This window comes from Festucalex cinctus, chromosome 6 (assembly GCF_051991245.1).
Source record: "Festucalex cinctus isolate MCC-2025b chromosome 6, RoL_Fcin_1.0, whole genome shotgun sequence".
NCBI lineage: Eukaryota > Metazoa > Chordata > Actinopteri > Syngnathiformes > Syngnathidae > Festucalex > Festucalex cinctus.
The window spans coordinates 1,302,731-1,321,371 of record NC_135416.1 but is presented as its reverse complement, the minus strand read 5'-3'; the positions used below and the strand labels follow the sequence as shown (position 1 = coordinate 1,321,371).

General features: G+C 41.3%; 1 protein-coding gene across 4 annotated transcripts in view; it reads right to left on the bottom strand.

Annotated features, from left to right (window-relative positions):
• Positions 1 to 433: 433 nt before the first annotated feature.
• LOC144020317 (neuropeptide FF receptor 2) overlaps positions 434 to 18,641 on the bottom strand; it is a 36,328-nt gene continuing 18,120 nt past the window's right edge. For 2 of the 4 annotated variants that reach the window (XM_077523673.1, XM_077523674.1), the window contains exons 5-6: positions 8,058 to 11,810; positions 434 to 3,704 (exon numbers count right to left, since the gene is read on the bottom strand). In XM_077523673.1, the coding sequence (XP_077379799.1) occupies positions 2,870 to 3,704; positions 8,058 to 8,695 (1,473 nt within the window). In that variant the 5' untranslated portion in view covers positions 8,696 to 11,810 and the 3' untranslated portion in view covers positions 434 to 2,869. Of the gene's footprint in view, positions 3,705 to 8,057; positions 11,811 to 11,987; positions 12,097 to 18,641 lie in introns of those variants that run through there. The other 2 variants (XM_077523677.1, XM_077523676.1) reach the window with 2 other exon arrangements.

The following is an 18,641-nucleotide window of genomic DNA, read 5'->3' as shown; positions in this document are numbered from 1 at the left end:
ATTTAAGGCACAACTAAATGTTGCTACCTCTTTTGTTTCATATATATATATATATATATATATTATTATTATTATTATTATTATTATTATTTATTTTTACTGGTGACATTTTACCAAAATTAGCATCTTACAGTTTGTTTGTTTTTTGCGTTGTTCAGAATAATTTTATGGCTTCCATACGGCATTTACAGAAATGTTGTTACTTACTTTTTTAAATTATTATATATATATATATATATATATATATATATATATATATATATATATATATTATTCATTTTATTTTTTTTATTGGTGACATTTTACCAAAATGATCATCTTAACATGAGTTGTTGATTTATTTATTTTTTTGTTCAGAATAATTTGTACCAACAAAATGTTGGTGCTTGCTTTTTAAATTATATATATTATTATTATTATTATTATTATTATCATCATTATTATTTATTGTATTTTTTTGTTGGTGACATTTGACCAAAATGATCATCTTACACGTTAATTTTTTTTTTCGGAAATTTGAGCAAAATGATCTCGTTTCGCACGTGACTTTCATTCACCGTCTTTGGGATGCCCGAGTGCCGCCCCGAGAACGACTTTTGGATATCTACATTTTTAGTTTTTTTTTTTTAAAGATTTGGTTGAGGGTTTAACCCAAAACATCTTTTTAAGAATTTATGATTTTTTTTTCTACCAAAACGATCAACTTTTTTTTTTTTTTTTAAACTGAAGTGTTCAATCCCTGCGACGAGAGAACATCTTTGGATATGCTCGAGCGCTGCCTCGAAAGCTTTTTTGGGATGCTTGTGCGCCTTCGCTCGTGACTCAAAATGATTTCAGAACTCCACGGGAGATAAAGACACTCGACATCATTGTGATACTTTCACATTTTACCAAAACAATCAACTCTCACATGGCAGACACATTTGCTGTGAACAGAGAGCGTTTTTTTTTGTTTTTTTGGGTGCTCGAGCGCCGCCCGGAGTGACAATTGCAATTCCATTGGTGAATTAACACACGACATCAATGTGATGCTTAATGAGATTTGACCAAAACAATCAACTTTCTGCACCCAGTGTGTCTTCAGGGGTGCTCGAGCGCAGCAGAAAATGTCTTCAAGGATACTTGAGCGACGCCTTTTGTGATCAAACAAAATTCTAATGTCGACTGTTCGGTGGTTTCAACTGCACACAACAATTGAATTCAACTTTTTTTTTTTTTTTTTTTAACCATCAGCTTTCACCTGACAATCCCATTCTCTGAAAACATAAAGCGTCTTTTTGGATGCCCGAGCGCCGCCGAGTGTGACAAAGATCGCTCCTGGCGTCTGCGGGGGGACTTAAGACACAACGTCAGCGTGACACATTTCTGCCATTTGATCAAAACAATCAATCATCTTTGACATACCGCCAGGTTCATTTTCAGTGTCTTTTGGCTGCCCGAGCGCCGCCTGGAATGAACAAAACAGTCGTCATTGCAGGCTTGCGTGTGGGGGGATTAATTGCACAACAAAGCAAAACTTGACATTTGGCCAAAATTCATCAGTTATATCGTCTGTTTTTTTTAAGACGCTCGAGCGCCGCCTTGTCATGACAAAGTTTCTGATGACTCTTTTTGCTTCAGCGGAGGATTCAACGCGCGATATCAGCGCGATACCTTCTGCAATTTGATCAAAACAATCAATCATTTTGACATACCGCCAGTTTCATTTTCAAGTGTCTTTTGGCTGCTCGAGCGCCGCCTAGAAAGCCACTTTGGGACGCTCATGTCATGACAAAGAGTTTCTGATGACTTTTTTTGTTTTTTTTTGTTTTGGTTCAGCGGAGGATTCAACGCGCGATATCAGCGCGTTACCCGATGACGTTTTTCCAAAACACCAAACTGAAGTCTCTCCGTGTCTTTGTGATGCCCGAACGCCAACCAGAGAGCCCCGTTGTGATGCTCAAGCTCCGCCCCTCGCAACAAAAAAACATTTGCCGGCTTCCTTTTCGGGGGTTTAACGGACAACATCAGCGCGGAACAATCGACGTCCGTGCGCCGCCGCCAGTTCTGTTCTCGCCGCTAATGATTGGTCACATGCGCCGGATCGTCTGTCACCCGAGTGCCTCGTCGTCCATCTCACACTCCATTCTCGGGCGAGGGTAACGACCCAACGTTGTCATCGATTGTCGACGCGACCGCGTTTCACTCTCCAGTTTCACCTTTTGGTGTTCTCGAGTGGCGCCTTGAGAATGTACGCAAACAAGTCCCGCCTCCAAAGACTTGTTGGCTTCTGTGGCCAGAGAGCGACCTCGTGACAAATTCATACACTTCCTGGTTTGAACTCGGAAAAATCCGACTTCCGACCAGCCGTGAATGCAGCAAAAGTCCCGCCCCCTCCTGCCTCTTTTGGTAAAGGATGATGCCACTTCCAGTCCCACCCCTTTCACCCAAATATGGGCATGTTTCCCATGACACCATACTTCCGGCCCCACCCCTTATGCCCATAGTTGGACTTCCTATGATGTCACACTTCCAGCCCCACCCATTGTGCCCATATTTGGACTTCCTATGACGTCACACTTCCGGTGGCTGGTCCCAACATGTCCTGTTTAGACCCTATTCCCTAGGCCCAAATATGGACTTCCTATGACGTCGTGCTTCTGCTCACACTTCCTGGTTTGAAGTCGGAAATGTCCGACTTCCGACCATCCTCGAATGCAGCATAATACTAAAAGTAATACTGTAAACGAAGCATTTTTAAAATAACTGAAACAAATAAAAGAGCCACTCTTAAAACTAAACTTACGAAACTTAAAACTAATTAAAACTAACAATGAAATTTCCAAACTGAAACAAGCCTTGTTTCCAGGTTTGGAAATGTGACGATTCGCTAACAATCAACGCATGCAACGGACCGTCTGACTCCCGAATGCCTCCTCAGGGGGAGCGAATCGTTCTCAGACTCCATCCTGGGGGGCAACGAGCCGCCAAAGTCGTCGTGTGCCGAGTGCCTCCGCGAAGGCAGCAAGTCCAGTCGAAAGGGGCCGAGGGCGGGGCCGAGGGCGGGGCCGAGGGCGGGGCCGAGGGCGGGATCGAACGCGCGCCACCGGCAGGGCAAAAGGCCGCCGCCGTTCTCGCACATGCTTGGGCTAGACAGGCGCCAGTCCGATCCGCCGCCGCGGTCCGAGACCCTCAGCGGGCGAGGGACGGTCGCCACCGAGGCCACCGCCGCCCCCGCGCGGTCCCGTTCCGTAGCGGCGGCGGCGGACTGGGACGCGTCGGCCCCCGAAGTGACGAAGGAGCCCCCGAAGAGGGCGGCCACCTTCTGGTAGTAGCGCGTCCGGATCACCTTGGCGGATCGGTACAGGTCCCCGATGAAGCAGTAGCAGATGGGGTTGAGGCTGGAGTTGGTCAGGCCCAGCCACTGTGCGAACGGCCGCGTCTGCAGCAGCCAGGAGGGCGGGCGCAGCTCGCGGTCGATCCACAGGTCGGCCACGTAGAGCGGCAGCCACGAGGCGGCGAACAGCAGCACCAGGCACACCACCATCTTGGCGATCTTCTGCCGGCTCCTCAGCCGAGAGGCGTGCAGGGCCCGGCTGCGCGGGTCCAGCTCGCCGAAGGCCGAGCGGGCGCCGCCCCACAGGCGCCGGCCCGTCAGGAAGCCGACGGTCAGGTTGAAGGTGACCGGGAGGCAGTAGAGCATCGCGAACAGCAGCACGTTGTAGCTGCGCCAGGGGAAGCAAAACAAAAACAAAACAACATTCATTTAAATAAATCATTTGTGCTGATTTGTTTTGGGGTTTTTTTGCTGGGTGCAAGCACGCATGCGAAGCACGAATGCTCCCTGCGCACACTCTGCCAATAATCAGAGCGCCACTGCCCCCTAATGTAGTGGAGGTGCAATTACACTTTATTCTAGGATAGTAAAAAAAAAAACGTAAAGTCAGTACAGCAGCGCTAACAAAGTTAGCTTCGGTTTGGTTTCGTTTTGAGTTGTATTATTTAATCAATATATTTTGCGGTTCTATTCTTAGTTTTATTTACATTTTTACAATTTCAGTCCACACATTTTGTCATTTAAATGGCCCCGTCCGCCATTTTGGCTCCTCCTCCGCCATATATAGCCCGCAGTGTTTTCCTCTGGTCCGCTATTTAGCCCTTAGCTAGCGCTAGCGCACTTGTGGGAGTATCTTTAGCTTATTCGCCCTCTTTTTTTTTTTTTTTTTTTTTTTTTTCCACATCACGTCCCCGAAAGACGAAGAAAGCTTCCATCCAAGCAACAAAACTCCGACGTAACTCGAGGACTCCCTCTGTTGGTCACCGTCTGGTCAGCAATTAATAGTTGATCCTGTCCCGACACGAAGTGTTCATTTGATCCACCGTTTTTCAATTTAGTCTCAGTTTTAATACCGTTTCAATCACGCTTGTTCGTTTTTCATCATACTTAGTCAACGACAACCTGGTGGCTGGTTGAGACAAACTTTCTGGACTTGGATTTGACACCTCTGATTAATGTTGCTGTCATGTGTCACGCTAACCGTTTTTTTTTTTTTTTTGTTCAAAGTTTATTTCTTCCTTTTCTTGGTTATTTTGTGCATCGACTTTTTGGGATTATTTTTTATTCTTCCAAAGTTCTGTGTTTTCTCTCTTTTTTTTTTTTTTTTTTTTTTTTTGTCTATTATGGTTCATCTTATGTGATCTCAGCCGACAGAATTTTCTCACAACTGATTTCCTGCAAGAAAGGCCAGTGGGATTTATTTCCTCAACTTGAGCCAAGAACCTGCCTGTCATTTTAGAAATGAATGACGAGAACTCTCGTTAAACTCGTGTAACGGACGGAATGCTAATGAGCTTCCTCTCTCGGATGTTTCTCTGATGTTGCTCTTTTGCTAGCGTGACTTAGCCGCAGAGGAAATCTTAAAATTTGGATTGCATGTTGTGGTCATTAACTCATTGGCTCCCAAAAACGTATAAATACGTTCTATTTGAAATGTTTCAAGACTCCCAAAGATGTATTTATACGTTTTTTTTTAAGTTGTTTTTTTGTTTTTTTTTTTATGCAGCCTCTCAACCGCAACAAACGGTTTAAGAAATGGTCATTATTACACAAATGGCCAGCAGGTGGCAACAGAGTATAAGAGATCAACCAGGGCCAAGTAAAAAAAAATAAAAAGCTCTATTACTCAGAATTCTAAATAGATTTGTGAATAATGATGAAACTTAGCTATATTTTAATGCTAATTGCTGCAAAACAGAAACAGATCAATATATATCTAATTTTATAGCAATAGAACACAATATTCTGTGGGCCTTGCAAAATCCGCCAAAATCCAGTAAAACAGCCGGCAGCGAAGGGGGTTGCTTCAAGTGAAAATGGCTGCCAGTCAATGAGTTAAACATTTTTTACATTTTTTAAAAATGTTGTTTTATACGGCTTTGATGCCGCTTCTGATATGAAGAGGTGGCTTAATTTAACACAATGGTAGCTATTTAAAAAAAAAATTTTTTTTTAAATGGCCAGTAGGTGGTAGCAGATTATAAGAGATCAGCCAGGGCCATTTTGCAACAAGCTCTTTTTGACATTGTTTTCACCAATGTTATTATTTAATTATATTGCAAATTGTTGCAAAACGGAAACAGACACGAAATTATACTTTTTTTTTTTTTTTTTCCTAATGAAAGAAGAGACTCTAATCTTTTTTTTTTTTTTTTTTTGGTAGAGTCCATGTTTTGTTTTGTTTTTTTAAATAGCAATAGAACATAATATTCCGTGGGCTTTGCAAAAATCAGTCCGAATCCTGCACAGGAGGTTGCTTGAAAGAAAATGTCGGTGAGTTCATGAATGAAAGAAGTCGTGTTCACTTGTGAAAGTCGATCATCAGCGTGCAAGCGACTATTTGCGGACACGGATGAAGACGTGCTCGTGTCCAAGTCTTTTCCCGTGTTGCGAAAGCCGCTTCATTGTTATTCCGCGGCATAACAAGCCCTGCATTCATTTTGCAAGAAGGTGAAGCTGCGAGTCAAAGGTGACTTCTTCACCGTGATGAAAGAGGAGGAAGTCGTTAAAAAAGTTTTTTGTTTTTTTTTGGCTTCCCAAAAAAAATAAAAGAGCACTGTGAGCAAAATGCAAATGGCTGACAATCCCGAGAGACGTCGGCCATGAATCTTGATTAAGCGGTCGTCTTCTTTTTCTCTCCTGGTCAGGGTCACGGGTGAGCTGCAGCCTATCCCGCCTAATTGTTGGTGGGAGGAGCAAACGGCATACAAACCAGAACTGGTCGGTTCCCAACGGCTCAAACTCACCAGGAGGCTGAAACACGTTAAGTTACAAGTACGAGAACAAAAAAACAAAAAAAAAACAAAAAAAAAAACAGGTGGTTGGAACCTTTTGAATGGTTCTTCATAATCTTTTATTATTATTTACTTATTTAACAACTTTAATAACTAATACTAAATAAACTTTAAAAAAAAAAGAAAAAAAAAGCCTTACAATACAGTCATTATTTAGATAGAAAAAAAAGCCTTTCTATATATACATGGTCATTTAAAAAAAGAACAAATAAATAAATTAAATTAATTTAAATGAAAAAAGAAAAGAAATAAATAAACAAATAATATATAATTATACACGGTCATTTAAAAAAGAACAATTAAATAAATAAATTAAATTAATTTAAATGAAAAAAAAAGAAAGAAATAAACAATAAATATATAATAATATTTACATGGTCATTTAAAAAAGAACAATTACATAAATAAAATAAATATATAATAATATATATGGTCATTTAAAAAAGAAAAAAAGAAAATAAATAAAATAAAGTTTTAATGAATAAAATAAATAATAAATAAATAATAAACTAAATAAATAATGAATAAAAAATAAAATACATAAACTTTAATAGCTCATAATTAATTTACTCATTTAAATTGTTCTTATTTGCATAAGCACCTCCTATCCCTTTACCTAGATAACATGATGAAGCCAGATCAATCTAATTTTTTACATAACCCAATCAAGGCAGGCGTGCGTCAATGAATTTTGAGCGTCCGTCGTTGCGCAAATCGTCAAAAGTCGGGACCCTCATCCGTCATAGTCCATCTGGCAATATGTCAATCATCATCCGTCATTGGCTCAGCAAAACGAGCATCCGTCAATGTTTCCGTCATTCCAAGTGGGCATCCGTCATTATGTAAGCAAAAATGGGACGTCCATCATCGACAGATTGCCAAACTTATGACGATTACATCTGTTTAGCCCCCCATGAAGCGATCCCCAGAAGATCGTCAGATTTAGATTTCAAGAGCCTGTCCAGGCCGCATCACACGATTCTCATCTCCCAACATCGTTCTCACGTTTTGGAAAAGGCGAATTACACCCAAACGGGGCCGCTCATGTCGGAAAGAGAGAACACGAGAAGAAAATCCGACACAATCAACACCTCCGTTTCTCACAGTCACCTGAATAACACGTTCCAGATAGGCGACATCGCACGTCGCGGCATCTGGGCTCTTTCCAGGCAAACCAGGTGAGACTCAAGATCATCGGAAAAGAGCGCAACGTCGTCAGATTGACAAACAACAACCCGTCCGAATGCCGTCCACTTTTTTTGTGGCCCGCGACATATGCTAAACACGGCATTGGCAAAAACAGCTTGTTGCAACATAGCCCTGGTTGATCTCTTATACTCTGCTGCCACCTGCTGGCCGTTTTTTGTTGTTGTAATAACTACCATTGTTTTAAGCAACCTCTTCAGGTCAGAGGCTGCATCAAAGTATGCTCTAGCATTAAAAAACAAAAAAACGTATAAATACGTTTTTGGAACTACGATTTGACGATATCGCGATGTTACAGTGCACAATTCAATATCAATTTTTGATGGAAATATTCAACAAAACATCCTACTGGGGGTTAGTGTGACACAAATTGGACATTGTACAAGTTTAATGATGACTATTTTCGAAATCTGAGTAAAAAAAATGAATCACGATACATGATCCCAGCCCAATTTAAAATCGAACGTGTTTAGAGGTTTTTAAGAGCTCACGAGCTAAATGTCCGTTTGGCCGTGACGTACCCTTGTTTGAGGCGGGGCTTGGGCCACTCCTCCTGGCACACCAGAATGGAGAAGGTCTCGAAGCTGACCTCCCGCCGGCGGTTGACGACGGCGATGGGGGCGCACATGGCGGACGAGGCGGCCCACACGCCGGCCACGGCGGCCAGCACGCGCCGGCGGGTGAACATGGAGCGGGCCCGCAGCGGCCAGCGCACGCTGTAGTAGCGGTTGACGCTGACGACGCTCAGCGTCAGCACGCTGGCCGACACCGACACGGCCTGCGTGAAGGGCACGGCGCGGCACAGCAGGTCGCCGTACACCCAGGCGGTGTAGATGCGGCTGGCCAGCGTGATGGGCATGCACACGCACACCACCGCCAGGTCGCACACGGCCAGGTTGAGCAGCAGGCTGCGGGTGGCGCTGGCGCCCGCCAGCCGCCGGCTGCGGCGGCCCGCCAGCGCCCGCAGGGACATCAGGTTGCCCGCCAGGCCCAGCAGGAAGGACAGGCTGTACATGAGGGTCAGCGCCACGGTGGCGGGCTCGTGCAGGGTCCACAGCAACATGCTCTCCAGGTCCGACAGCTCCAGCGTGCCGTTGAGTCGCTCCCGCGTTGGAGGCGCGCTGGGCCGGTCCAAGGCGCCGCTCCGGACAGAGTCCATGACGTCCAAAATAAGTACTTGCAACGCCAACGACCTCAGCCGGCGTTAAAGGATCCAGAAGTAACTGTTCAAAAAGTCCAAAATGTCTTTTTGGGGAGACTTTTTTTCTGGGTCAACTCATTATTGCCAAGGAAAATTGGGCTGATACTTTGAAGGAGCCAAAATGGCTGTTTTTACCTAAAAGAGACGATGTCCTGTTTGGTTTCAAGCACGGGTTTCTCCAGACTTTTTTGTGGGTCAACTCATTATCACTAAAGAAAATTGGGCCAATACTTTCAAGGTCACCTCGGACCCAAAATGGCCACTTTTGCCTAAAATGGCAGATGTCCTGTCTTGTTTCAGGCACAGTTTCTTAAGACTTTTTTTGTGGGTCAACTCATTATCACTAAGAAAACTGTCTTTGGGGAGTGATAACTTTGAAGATCACTTCTGCACCAAAATGGCCGCTTTTACCTATAATGGCAGTCTGGTTTCAGGCACGGCTTCTTGAGACTTTTTTTTTGTTTTTTGTGGGTCAACTCATTCTCGCTAAGGAAAACTGTTTGGGGGGGCTGATAATTTCATCGTCACTTCTGAGCCAAAATGGCCGCTTTTACCTAAAATGGCAAGCGCCCTGTCCAGTTTCCAGCACGACTTCTTGAGACTTTTTTTGTGGGTCGACTTATTATCGCTTAAGAAAACTGTCTTTACAGGGGAGTGGTACTTTAAAGATCACTTCAGAGCCAAAATGGCCACTTTTACCTAAAATGGCCGTATTTACCTAAAATGGCAGACGTCCTGTCTGGTTTCAGGCACGGCTTCTTGGCAGTTTTTTGTGGGTCAACACCTTATCGCTAAAGAAAACCGTTTTTGGGGGCTGATACTTTGAAGGGTCACTTCTCATCCAAAATGGGCGCTATTACCTAAAATGGCCGACTGTCTTGTTTGGTTTCAGGCATGGCTTTTTGAGACTTTTTTTGTGGGTCAACTCATTATCGCTAAAGAAAACTGTTTTGGGGGGGCTGATACTTTGAAGGGTCCCTTCTGAGCCAAAATGGCCGCTTTTACCTAAAATGGCCGACCTTTTGTCTAGTTTCAGGCACGGCTTCTTAACATTTTTTTGGTGGGTCTACTCTTGATCAAGCAAATTTTATCCTCGCAAGTGAAAATGACTGATTTTTTTTTTTTTTTAAAGTAATGGCAAAGCGGCTCAGAATTTTGAAGAGGAAGCCATCATAAAAGCGGCTCATGAATTGTTAGGCTGATCGTGATCAGGCTTGCTGGGCACTTTTTAATAAGTAAAAACCTCCAACGAGGATTTGATCAAGCGTTTCCATTTTGTGTTTTACCGTCTGGCGAAGGTGTAACGTGTCGACATGCGGAGGCGCAGAGTGTCAAAAGGCGCCGGCGACGTTTCCGCCATCTGCAAAACTAAAAATAACGCCAATGACAAACGCTCATTTACTTTGCATTGTCTTACAAAGTGACGGCAAAAAAACATGAAGATAATCGCAGCTGCTTGCGAGTTATCGTCGAGGGCAAATAAGGTGACTTGGATTATTTTGCTTCAACTTGCCTTCATGTGATTCATTTAGGCTCGGTGGCAAGTTTGATTTTATTGATGTATTTATTTTTGAATGATTTACGACGCTCGATGCGGATTTGAAACAGGCAGAGGATGAGTCAGCTAAAATGGAATTTGACTAAATTCATTTGAATGAGCTAAATGTTGTTAAATGTTTCTCTTTTCTTGCTAGTTGGGATCAACAAATCGCATTAGATGACTTCTGATGTTCATTGAGGCTTGAAACCGGTTTGAAATTGGATCAAATTGAGTCAGGCAAGACAAAATTGGGCTTGAAACTGGTTTAATTAGCTAAATGTTTTGGGGAGGGGGTTTTCCTCTCTTTTCTTGCTAGTTGGGATGAACAAAACACATTATATGATTTCTGGTGTTCAATAAGGCTTGAAACTGGTTTGAAATTGGCTCAAATTGAGTCAGCTATGATGAAACTGGGTTTGAAACCTGGTTTAATTAGCGAAATATTTTTCAATGTTTCTTTTTTCTTGATAGTTGGGACGAACAAAACACATTATATGATTTCTGACGCTCAATGAGGCTTGAAACCGGTTTGAAATTGCCTCAAATTGAGTCAGCCATGATGAAATTGGGCTTGAAACTGGTTTAATTAGCTAAATGTTTTTAAGTTTTTCTCTTTTCTTGCTAGCTAGGACCAACAAATCACATTATATGATTTCTGAGGTTCAATGAGGCTTGAAACCGGTTTGAAATTGGCTCAAATTGAGTCAGCTATGCTTAAACTGGGCTTGAAAATGGTTTACTTAGCAAAATGCTTTGTTTTTTCTCTTTTCTTGCTAGTTGGGACAAACAAATCATATTATATGATTTCTGACATTCAATGAGGTTTGAAACCGGTTTGAAATTGGTTAAAATTGAGTCAGCCATGATGAAATTGGGCTTGAAACTGCTCTAATTAGCTCAATGGTTTTAATTTTTTCTCTTTTCTTGCTAGTTGTGACTGACAAATTCATTAGATGATTTATGATGTTCAACTTGGTTCGAAACCTGTTCAGAACTGGTTCAGTTGACACACAAATGGGCTTGAAACTGGCTTAATTAGAACACTTTTTTTTTTTTATATATATATTATCAACTGTTGCTCGTATCACCTTTCCGCTAACAAACGTTTTCTTTGCTGCAGATGATTTCGATGAACGCTTCAACACGTTTTCGTTTCTTTTCCGAAGCGGCAAGTTATTATGTAACATCAGAATTCAATTGACGTTCAACCCTATGAGGAACCTTTCAAAGGACCAGCACAAATCTCCCCCCCCCCTGTTTGAAATCCATTCAGAGGACAACAAAATCATAGGGGAAAAATGTTAAGCTCTCGATTCCTGGGGCCGTCTTTAATCTTTTGTTGGAAACAAAAACAAAAAACAAAAAAAAAAGACCCCCCCAAAAAAATGTCCTCGGTCCTGCCGCCGCCGTTTTTGTTCGTAGCGAGTCAGCATGGGATGATCCAAACATCCGCCTCTAATCCACTTTCTTACCTTCCAGGCAGGTGGACCTGATGTGAGAGACCCCCCCCACCCCCGCACACAAACCAGCACACTGTGGAGGGAAAACACACAAGATATTAGGACACACTTTTCATATTAACCATTTCAACATCAGACTTTTCACCCTCCTCGACACAATCAAACGCAAGAAAACACGAACGGAGCAGTCAAACGCATTCTCAAGTAAAAAACAAAAAAAAAAACATTTGAAAAGCTGTCGTTTACTGACCAGCGGCGCGCTGACGACGCGTTTGATTCAAAAGACACGTCACCATAATTCCCCGGCTGGGAAGTCTGCGTTCCGAGCAACCGCCGAGCATCCGCCGAGCTCGCCGTCGAACCCAGCAACTGACTGAGTGTCAAGTCGGCGAAGGGAGGGAGGGAGGGAGGAAACGGGGGAGGGAGGAAACGGGGGGCGCAAACACGCACACGCGCGACCGAGCAGATGGAGCGAGCGAGCGAGCGTACGTGTGATCGTGCTTCTGTTTGCTTTTATCGCTAATACGGATCGGGCCGAGAGCGAGCGGTTCAAATTGGACCTTTTTGATGACTTTTTTTTTTTTTGTGGCGATGCGTTCCAATTTTGTCACCCACGCGCATTAATAAAAACCTCAAAATGGTTCCCCAGTTTCGATTCATCCATCTTAAACAAATGGCATGTTCCAAATAGGGATGGAACGATAGCCAAACGTCACCATACGATATGAAGCTCGATAATTGGCACGATATTAATTAATGGGGAGGTTGGTGATAAAAAAAAAAAAAAAAAAAAAAAAAAAAGTCACAATATTGTAAAAAAATATAAATAAATAAAAAAAAGAGCTCAGAATAATAAAAAAAAGTCACAATATTGTAAAAAACAAAATGAGCTCAGACTAAAAAAATAAAAATAAAAATAAAAGGTCACAATATTGTAAAAAACCAAATGAGCTCAGACTAAAAAAAATAAATAAAAAAAAGAGGTCACAATATTGTACAAAAAAATTAGCTCAGACTTAAAAGAAAAAAAAATAGTACGATATTGTGCTTTTGTACATAACAGCAATGCATATAAACCACCTACGATCTCTAAAAATAATATTGAGGCGCTTACTTGTTAATGCACGCAATATGTGAGTTCCTCCACATATTGACTCGGTCCGCAAGAAAATTACGTTCCCCTTCATCTGACAATTAGCGTCGATTTTAAACATAGGAGGGCCAAAACATCCCTCATGAAAATTAAATTGCACTAAAAAAAAAAAAAAGCCACCAGAGGGTGCTACAACTGCACAAATGGAAATCAACTCGACTTTTTGAACAGATGTGTTGCTTTTAAATATCGTCAACATGACACCGACGATATTGTCGCAGTTTCGATATCACAAAGTGATGATGACATCACCTGTGCTAACGACCAATCATGGCTCAGCTTACTGACCAAACCCAGAAAACAGGTGAGCCCTGATTCATCGTTACCTACTTCCTCCGCACAGGTGATGATGTCATCATCAGTCGACAGCAAGTAGAAAAATGACTTTTAAAAAAAAAAAAAAGGTATTAATTGTACATGAAAAATAATGAAGTTATCAAAATCATTCCGGACAACATATTCACTTTTCGCTGCTAAAATATTGTTCAATGAGTCAAGTATCCCTTTTATTTTGAAATACGGCAAAGCGCATCAAGCTTGAAAAAAAAAAAAAAAAAAAGCACACACAAAGCAGACTAATGAAGTCGTAATGCTGAAGGGAGCAGCCTGACTGAACAGCATTAGTAAATTAATAATATCCTGTCATGTGACATCTTAATCAAAAGTTTCCTTTTTTATTTTTTTTTCCCCCTGCAGGCTGACGTCAGACCAAAACGCCGGCGGCGCAACAATTCAGCTTGTGAATGTCACATGACCAAACCTAGAAAACAGCTGAGCTGTGATGGGTTACCTGAGCCCTTGTGATGTCATTTTTAGTCGACAGCAAGTTGCAAAATGCGTTTTTAAAAGGTACTAATTGTACGTGAAAAATAACGAAAGTATCAAATTAATTATAGACGAAATATGAACTTTTTATTGCTAGAATGGGCTAAATAAGTGAAGTCTCCCTTTAAAATTGACATTTATGGTGCGATAAAGGGGAACATCAAATGCTTGTGAACGAGTATCGCAAACCTCCCCACAATATGGTGATAATATCGTTTGGATATCGTTCCATCCGTATATCGGCTAAAGAGCCAATGTGCAGTATCGGACGGCAAAATGAGGCCGCGCGCGTCTCGGGCCACGCCTCGGCAAAGACGCTAATTCCCGCTCGGGATGCTCCGCCGCCGCCGCCGATCGACCGATTGAAGTCATTGCAATGGAATCGCTCGTTCACGTGACCGATGGTGTCATGGCAACGGCGGCCTTCCACTTCTGACCAATTTTTTAAAGAAATTATATTTAAAAAAATAAAAAATAAAAAATTATTGAAATGTAAAGAACACGATGATGTAATCGGTGAGTCACCCGGCGAGCTATTTTTATTTATTATTGTATGTAATGTTTATTTCAATTTGAAACGATCCCCCTTGTGGCGTTGATCTCACAACGCATTTTGCTCAAAATGCGACTGTGTGTGCGGTCGCCGTGTCATGCATTAATGTCCGCAGTTCAGTGCCCCCCCCCACTGGGAGATACTCATACGCATTATTTATAGATATTTGCTTTCTATCTTTAGAAATGATTAACCCTTTAATATAATTTCTCTTCATTATTTGAAACGAAAATATTTTTTCCAGCCATTATAAAGTCATGAAATATGGATTTTGAAAGTCCCTCATGTGACCTTCATGGTGCATTCAAGGTGGCAACAAAGTCTCAATGGGTTTTTTGTTTGTTTTTTTTATTGTCATTTGGAACCCTTGTGACAATAGTTTTTGGAATTTTTCTTGATAGTTAGTTTGCATTTCGGTTTGAGTTTTTTTTTTTTCTTTTAAATTGAGTTCGTTTTTAATTAGGTTTCGTGGTGCTTCTGTTAGATGCATTTGTTTTACAGGTAGTTTTTTATATTTTTTTACAGGTACAATTTTTTATTTATTTATTTTTACATTTGCAATTTTTTTTACAGGTAGAATCTTTTTACAGGTGGATGTAGTTTTTTTACAGGGAGAATTTTGTATTTTTTTTTACAGGTACATTTTTTTTTTTACAGGTACAATTTTTTTACAGGTAGATTTATTTTTTTCAGGTACATTTTTTTTTTTACTTTTTATTTTTTTTTTACATTTGCAATTTTTTTTACAGGTAGAATCTTTTTACAGGTGGATGTATTTTTTTTACAGGGAGAATTTTGTATTTCTTTTTTTACAGGTACAATTTTTTTTTTTACAGGTACAATTTTTTTACAGGTAGATTTTTTTATAGGTAGATTTATTTTTTCCAGGTACATTTTTTTTACTTTTTATTTTTTTTTTTACATTTGCAAAAAAAATTTACAGTTACAATAGCTTGGTTTTTTTTCCGGTACAATTTATTTTATTTTTTTTGACAGGTACAATTTTTTTTTTTTTTTTTTTACAGGTACATTTTTTTTTTTACGGGTACAAATCACGACTTTTACAGATACAAACAAAATATGAACTTTTCACTGCTGCAAATGTTTTAAAACTCAACTGGAGTTTGATTCTTCACGGGCGAGAATCGTCATCCATTGAACATTTTTGCACTACTGCCACCTGCAGGACATCTCGAGTTTACAACCATTTTTGTTTTTTGTTTTTCCTGTATGATCGGAGGAGGTGACAAACAAAGACTGTGAAATGTAATAAGGCAAAGCCAGCATGTTTTCTTGTTCCCCGCTGTTGCTTCCTCACACGTCCGTCAAAGCAGCACGCACGCACGCACGCACGCACGCACGCACGCACGCACGCACGCACGCACCCATTTAGTGTCCCCATGCGAGCGAGTCCCTTAATCGTGTACTCGTGTGTACTTTCATCAAGGTGAGCGCGCGGTGTTTTTGTTGTCTGTCGCATCGTCAATGTGGGTCAGCGTCTAATAATCGGACACCCTAATGAAGAAATGAATCATTTGAGCGTATTCCTGGCGGGGAGTCGATAAGCAACGACATCATCGCAAGTGTGGAGTCAACACACAGCAACTTAAAGGTAATCACTTGAGCCACATGCTGCTTCACCGCAGGCCTTGGACACAAGTCAACTTAACACAAAAAATTGCTGTCTTTTTTTTTTTGCATGTGTGCGTGCGTGTAACTACGTATATATATATATATACTCATTAATTCACCAAAAACCTAATAAAAAAATCCCATGACCCTTCACCTTAATCGGTTACTTCAGAGTCTTGTCAGAGTCGTGAGGTTCAGAAGGTCGGGAGACCAGAGGAAAGATCAAAGGAAGGAAATATAAATCCAGCAGCAACCAAACACTTCCTGCCATCCGCATGGTTACAAAATCGGAGTCTTACGCCAACTCCAGAAACCTCTAAAATTCCAACCAATTAAGGAGATCTCAAGAGACCAGAGGAAAAACTAAAGAGAGGAAAGAGGGAAGGATGGATGAGGCAGCGCGAGATCCACAGACACCAGCACATCCAGTCCATCAAAGTAAGTTTTTGTTGTCAAAATGAACACTGTTCGACTCAACTCGGCAGGTTTTGGACTTAGATTTAGCTTTATTGATCCCTCTGGGAAATTGACATGTCCAGCAGCAATGAGAATAGATCATAAAATAGAAAATAATTCAATCAATCAATCAATAAGGTTATTACACCAGAGATTGAATTAATAATGATAATAATAATAATAATAATAACAAATAAATAAAAATAATATATATAATAATAATTGAAAAAATCTAAGCTGATGAGTCTTCTTCGCCTGAAGACTTCCGTCCATTTCCCTGCCACTCTAATGAGGCGCTCCCCCTAGGGGCCCGCCAAGTAATTATTCAATAAGTCACCAGCTGTTATAGTGGCAGCAGAGTATAAGAGACCAGCCAGGGCCAGGTTGCAACAAGCTGTTTTTGACAGGAATGTGAATATTATTGAAACTTAGCCATCTTTAGTGCTAACTGCTGCAAAACGGAACAGATACAAATATACTTTTTTTTTTTTTTTTTTCGTAATGAATGAAGAGACTCTAATCTTTCTTTTGGTAGATTCCATGTTGTTGTTTTTGGGGGGGGGTTTCACAGCAATAGAACACAATATTCTGTGGGCCTTGCAAAAATCAGTCCAAATCCAGTAAAGGGGGGTGCTTCAAAGAAAATGGCGGGGAGGGAATGGGTTTAAAAAAAAAAAAAAAAAAAAGGCTACTGAGGAACCTGCGTGACCACAACTCAAACTGTTTATGTTAGGGAAAAAAAATATATTCATAAATTATGGAAAATGTCTAAATTTGTTGCTTCATTTAATGAATTGATGTATGCAAAGAATTTAGCACAAGATGGTGAATTTTCAACATGCTGAACGACCTATTTATTTATTTATTTATTAATGAATTTTTTTACAGAGTAGATTTCCCGTCTCCATGCAAGCCATCATGACGCAGTGCAGTTGTACACTTGTTGTGTGCGTCCAATCTAATATTGTGGCCGAGGCGCTTGTAAAAGACATTTAAAGACGCGTCAGCACCCCCATGTGGTGACAGCATGTTCAATGCGGCAACAGCAAAGGTTTGCCACAAAGTGCATCAACAAAAAAAAACAACAACAAAAAAGTGATGAGTCAAGTCCGCGTGCTTGAGCTGATGTCAGCATTGGGAGGAGAAAAAGGATCAACTTAATGAACTTGCTTTTATTGACGGGGTCGGGCGAAGGAAAGGGCAGGCCTGGGCTGGTATTAAAAAAAAATAAAAATAAAAATAAACAACTGCGGCATTTTGACCTTTCAGACAGTCCGTTCCGCATGCTCACAACTCAATTTGAGGTCATTGTTTGTCAATCATACATCAGCCACAGTCCAAATTTCATGAAAAAAATAGTCACACATTTCCAGAACTATTTGGGGGGGGGGAATCAGTTGAATTTTTATGCCGTTTAAAATTAAAATCGGCATGCCAATTCCAAAATTGCAGTCCACTTTTGTTTTTCCTTGCAAGCCAACTTTTTACGAGCAAAATTCCACTGGTTAGCTGTAGTAAGAAAAGCATCTCCAAATAGGTCAATACTAGCAAACAGAAAGCTAGCATAATAGCAATTAAGAGGATTAGGGCTAGCTTTTCTATGAACTTTTAAGTTTGACGTCGTGACACAAGTGGACGTGATTGGACTTGACTTGGCGTGACAGATCTGGACGTGACTGGACATGACTTGATGTGACAGAACTGGACGTGATGTGACAGAACTGGACGTGACAGAACTGGATGTGATGGACCTGGACATGACGTGACAGAACTGGACGTGACGTGACATAAGTGGACGTGATTGGACTAGACTTGACGTGACAGAACTGGACGTTAAGTGACAGAACTGGATATGACTGGATGTGACAGAACTGGACATGATGTGACGGAAGTGGACGTGACTGCACTAGACTTGACGTGACAGAACTGGACATGATGTGACAGAACTGGATGTGATGTGACAGAACTGGATGTGATGTGACAGAACTGGACTTGACGTGACAGAACTGGACGTTAAGTGACAGAACTGGACATAACTGGATGTGATGGACCTGGACATGACGTGACAGAACTGGAAGTGACGTGACATAAGTGGACGTGACTGGACTAGACTTGACGTGACAGAACTGGACGTTAAGTGACAGAACTGGATATGACTGGATGTGACAGAACTGGACATGATGTGACGGAAGTGGACGTGACTGCACTAGACTTGACGTGACAGAACTGGACATGATGTGACAGAACTGGATGTGATGTGACAGAACTGGATGTGATGTGACAGA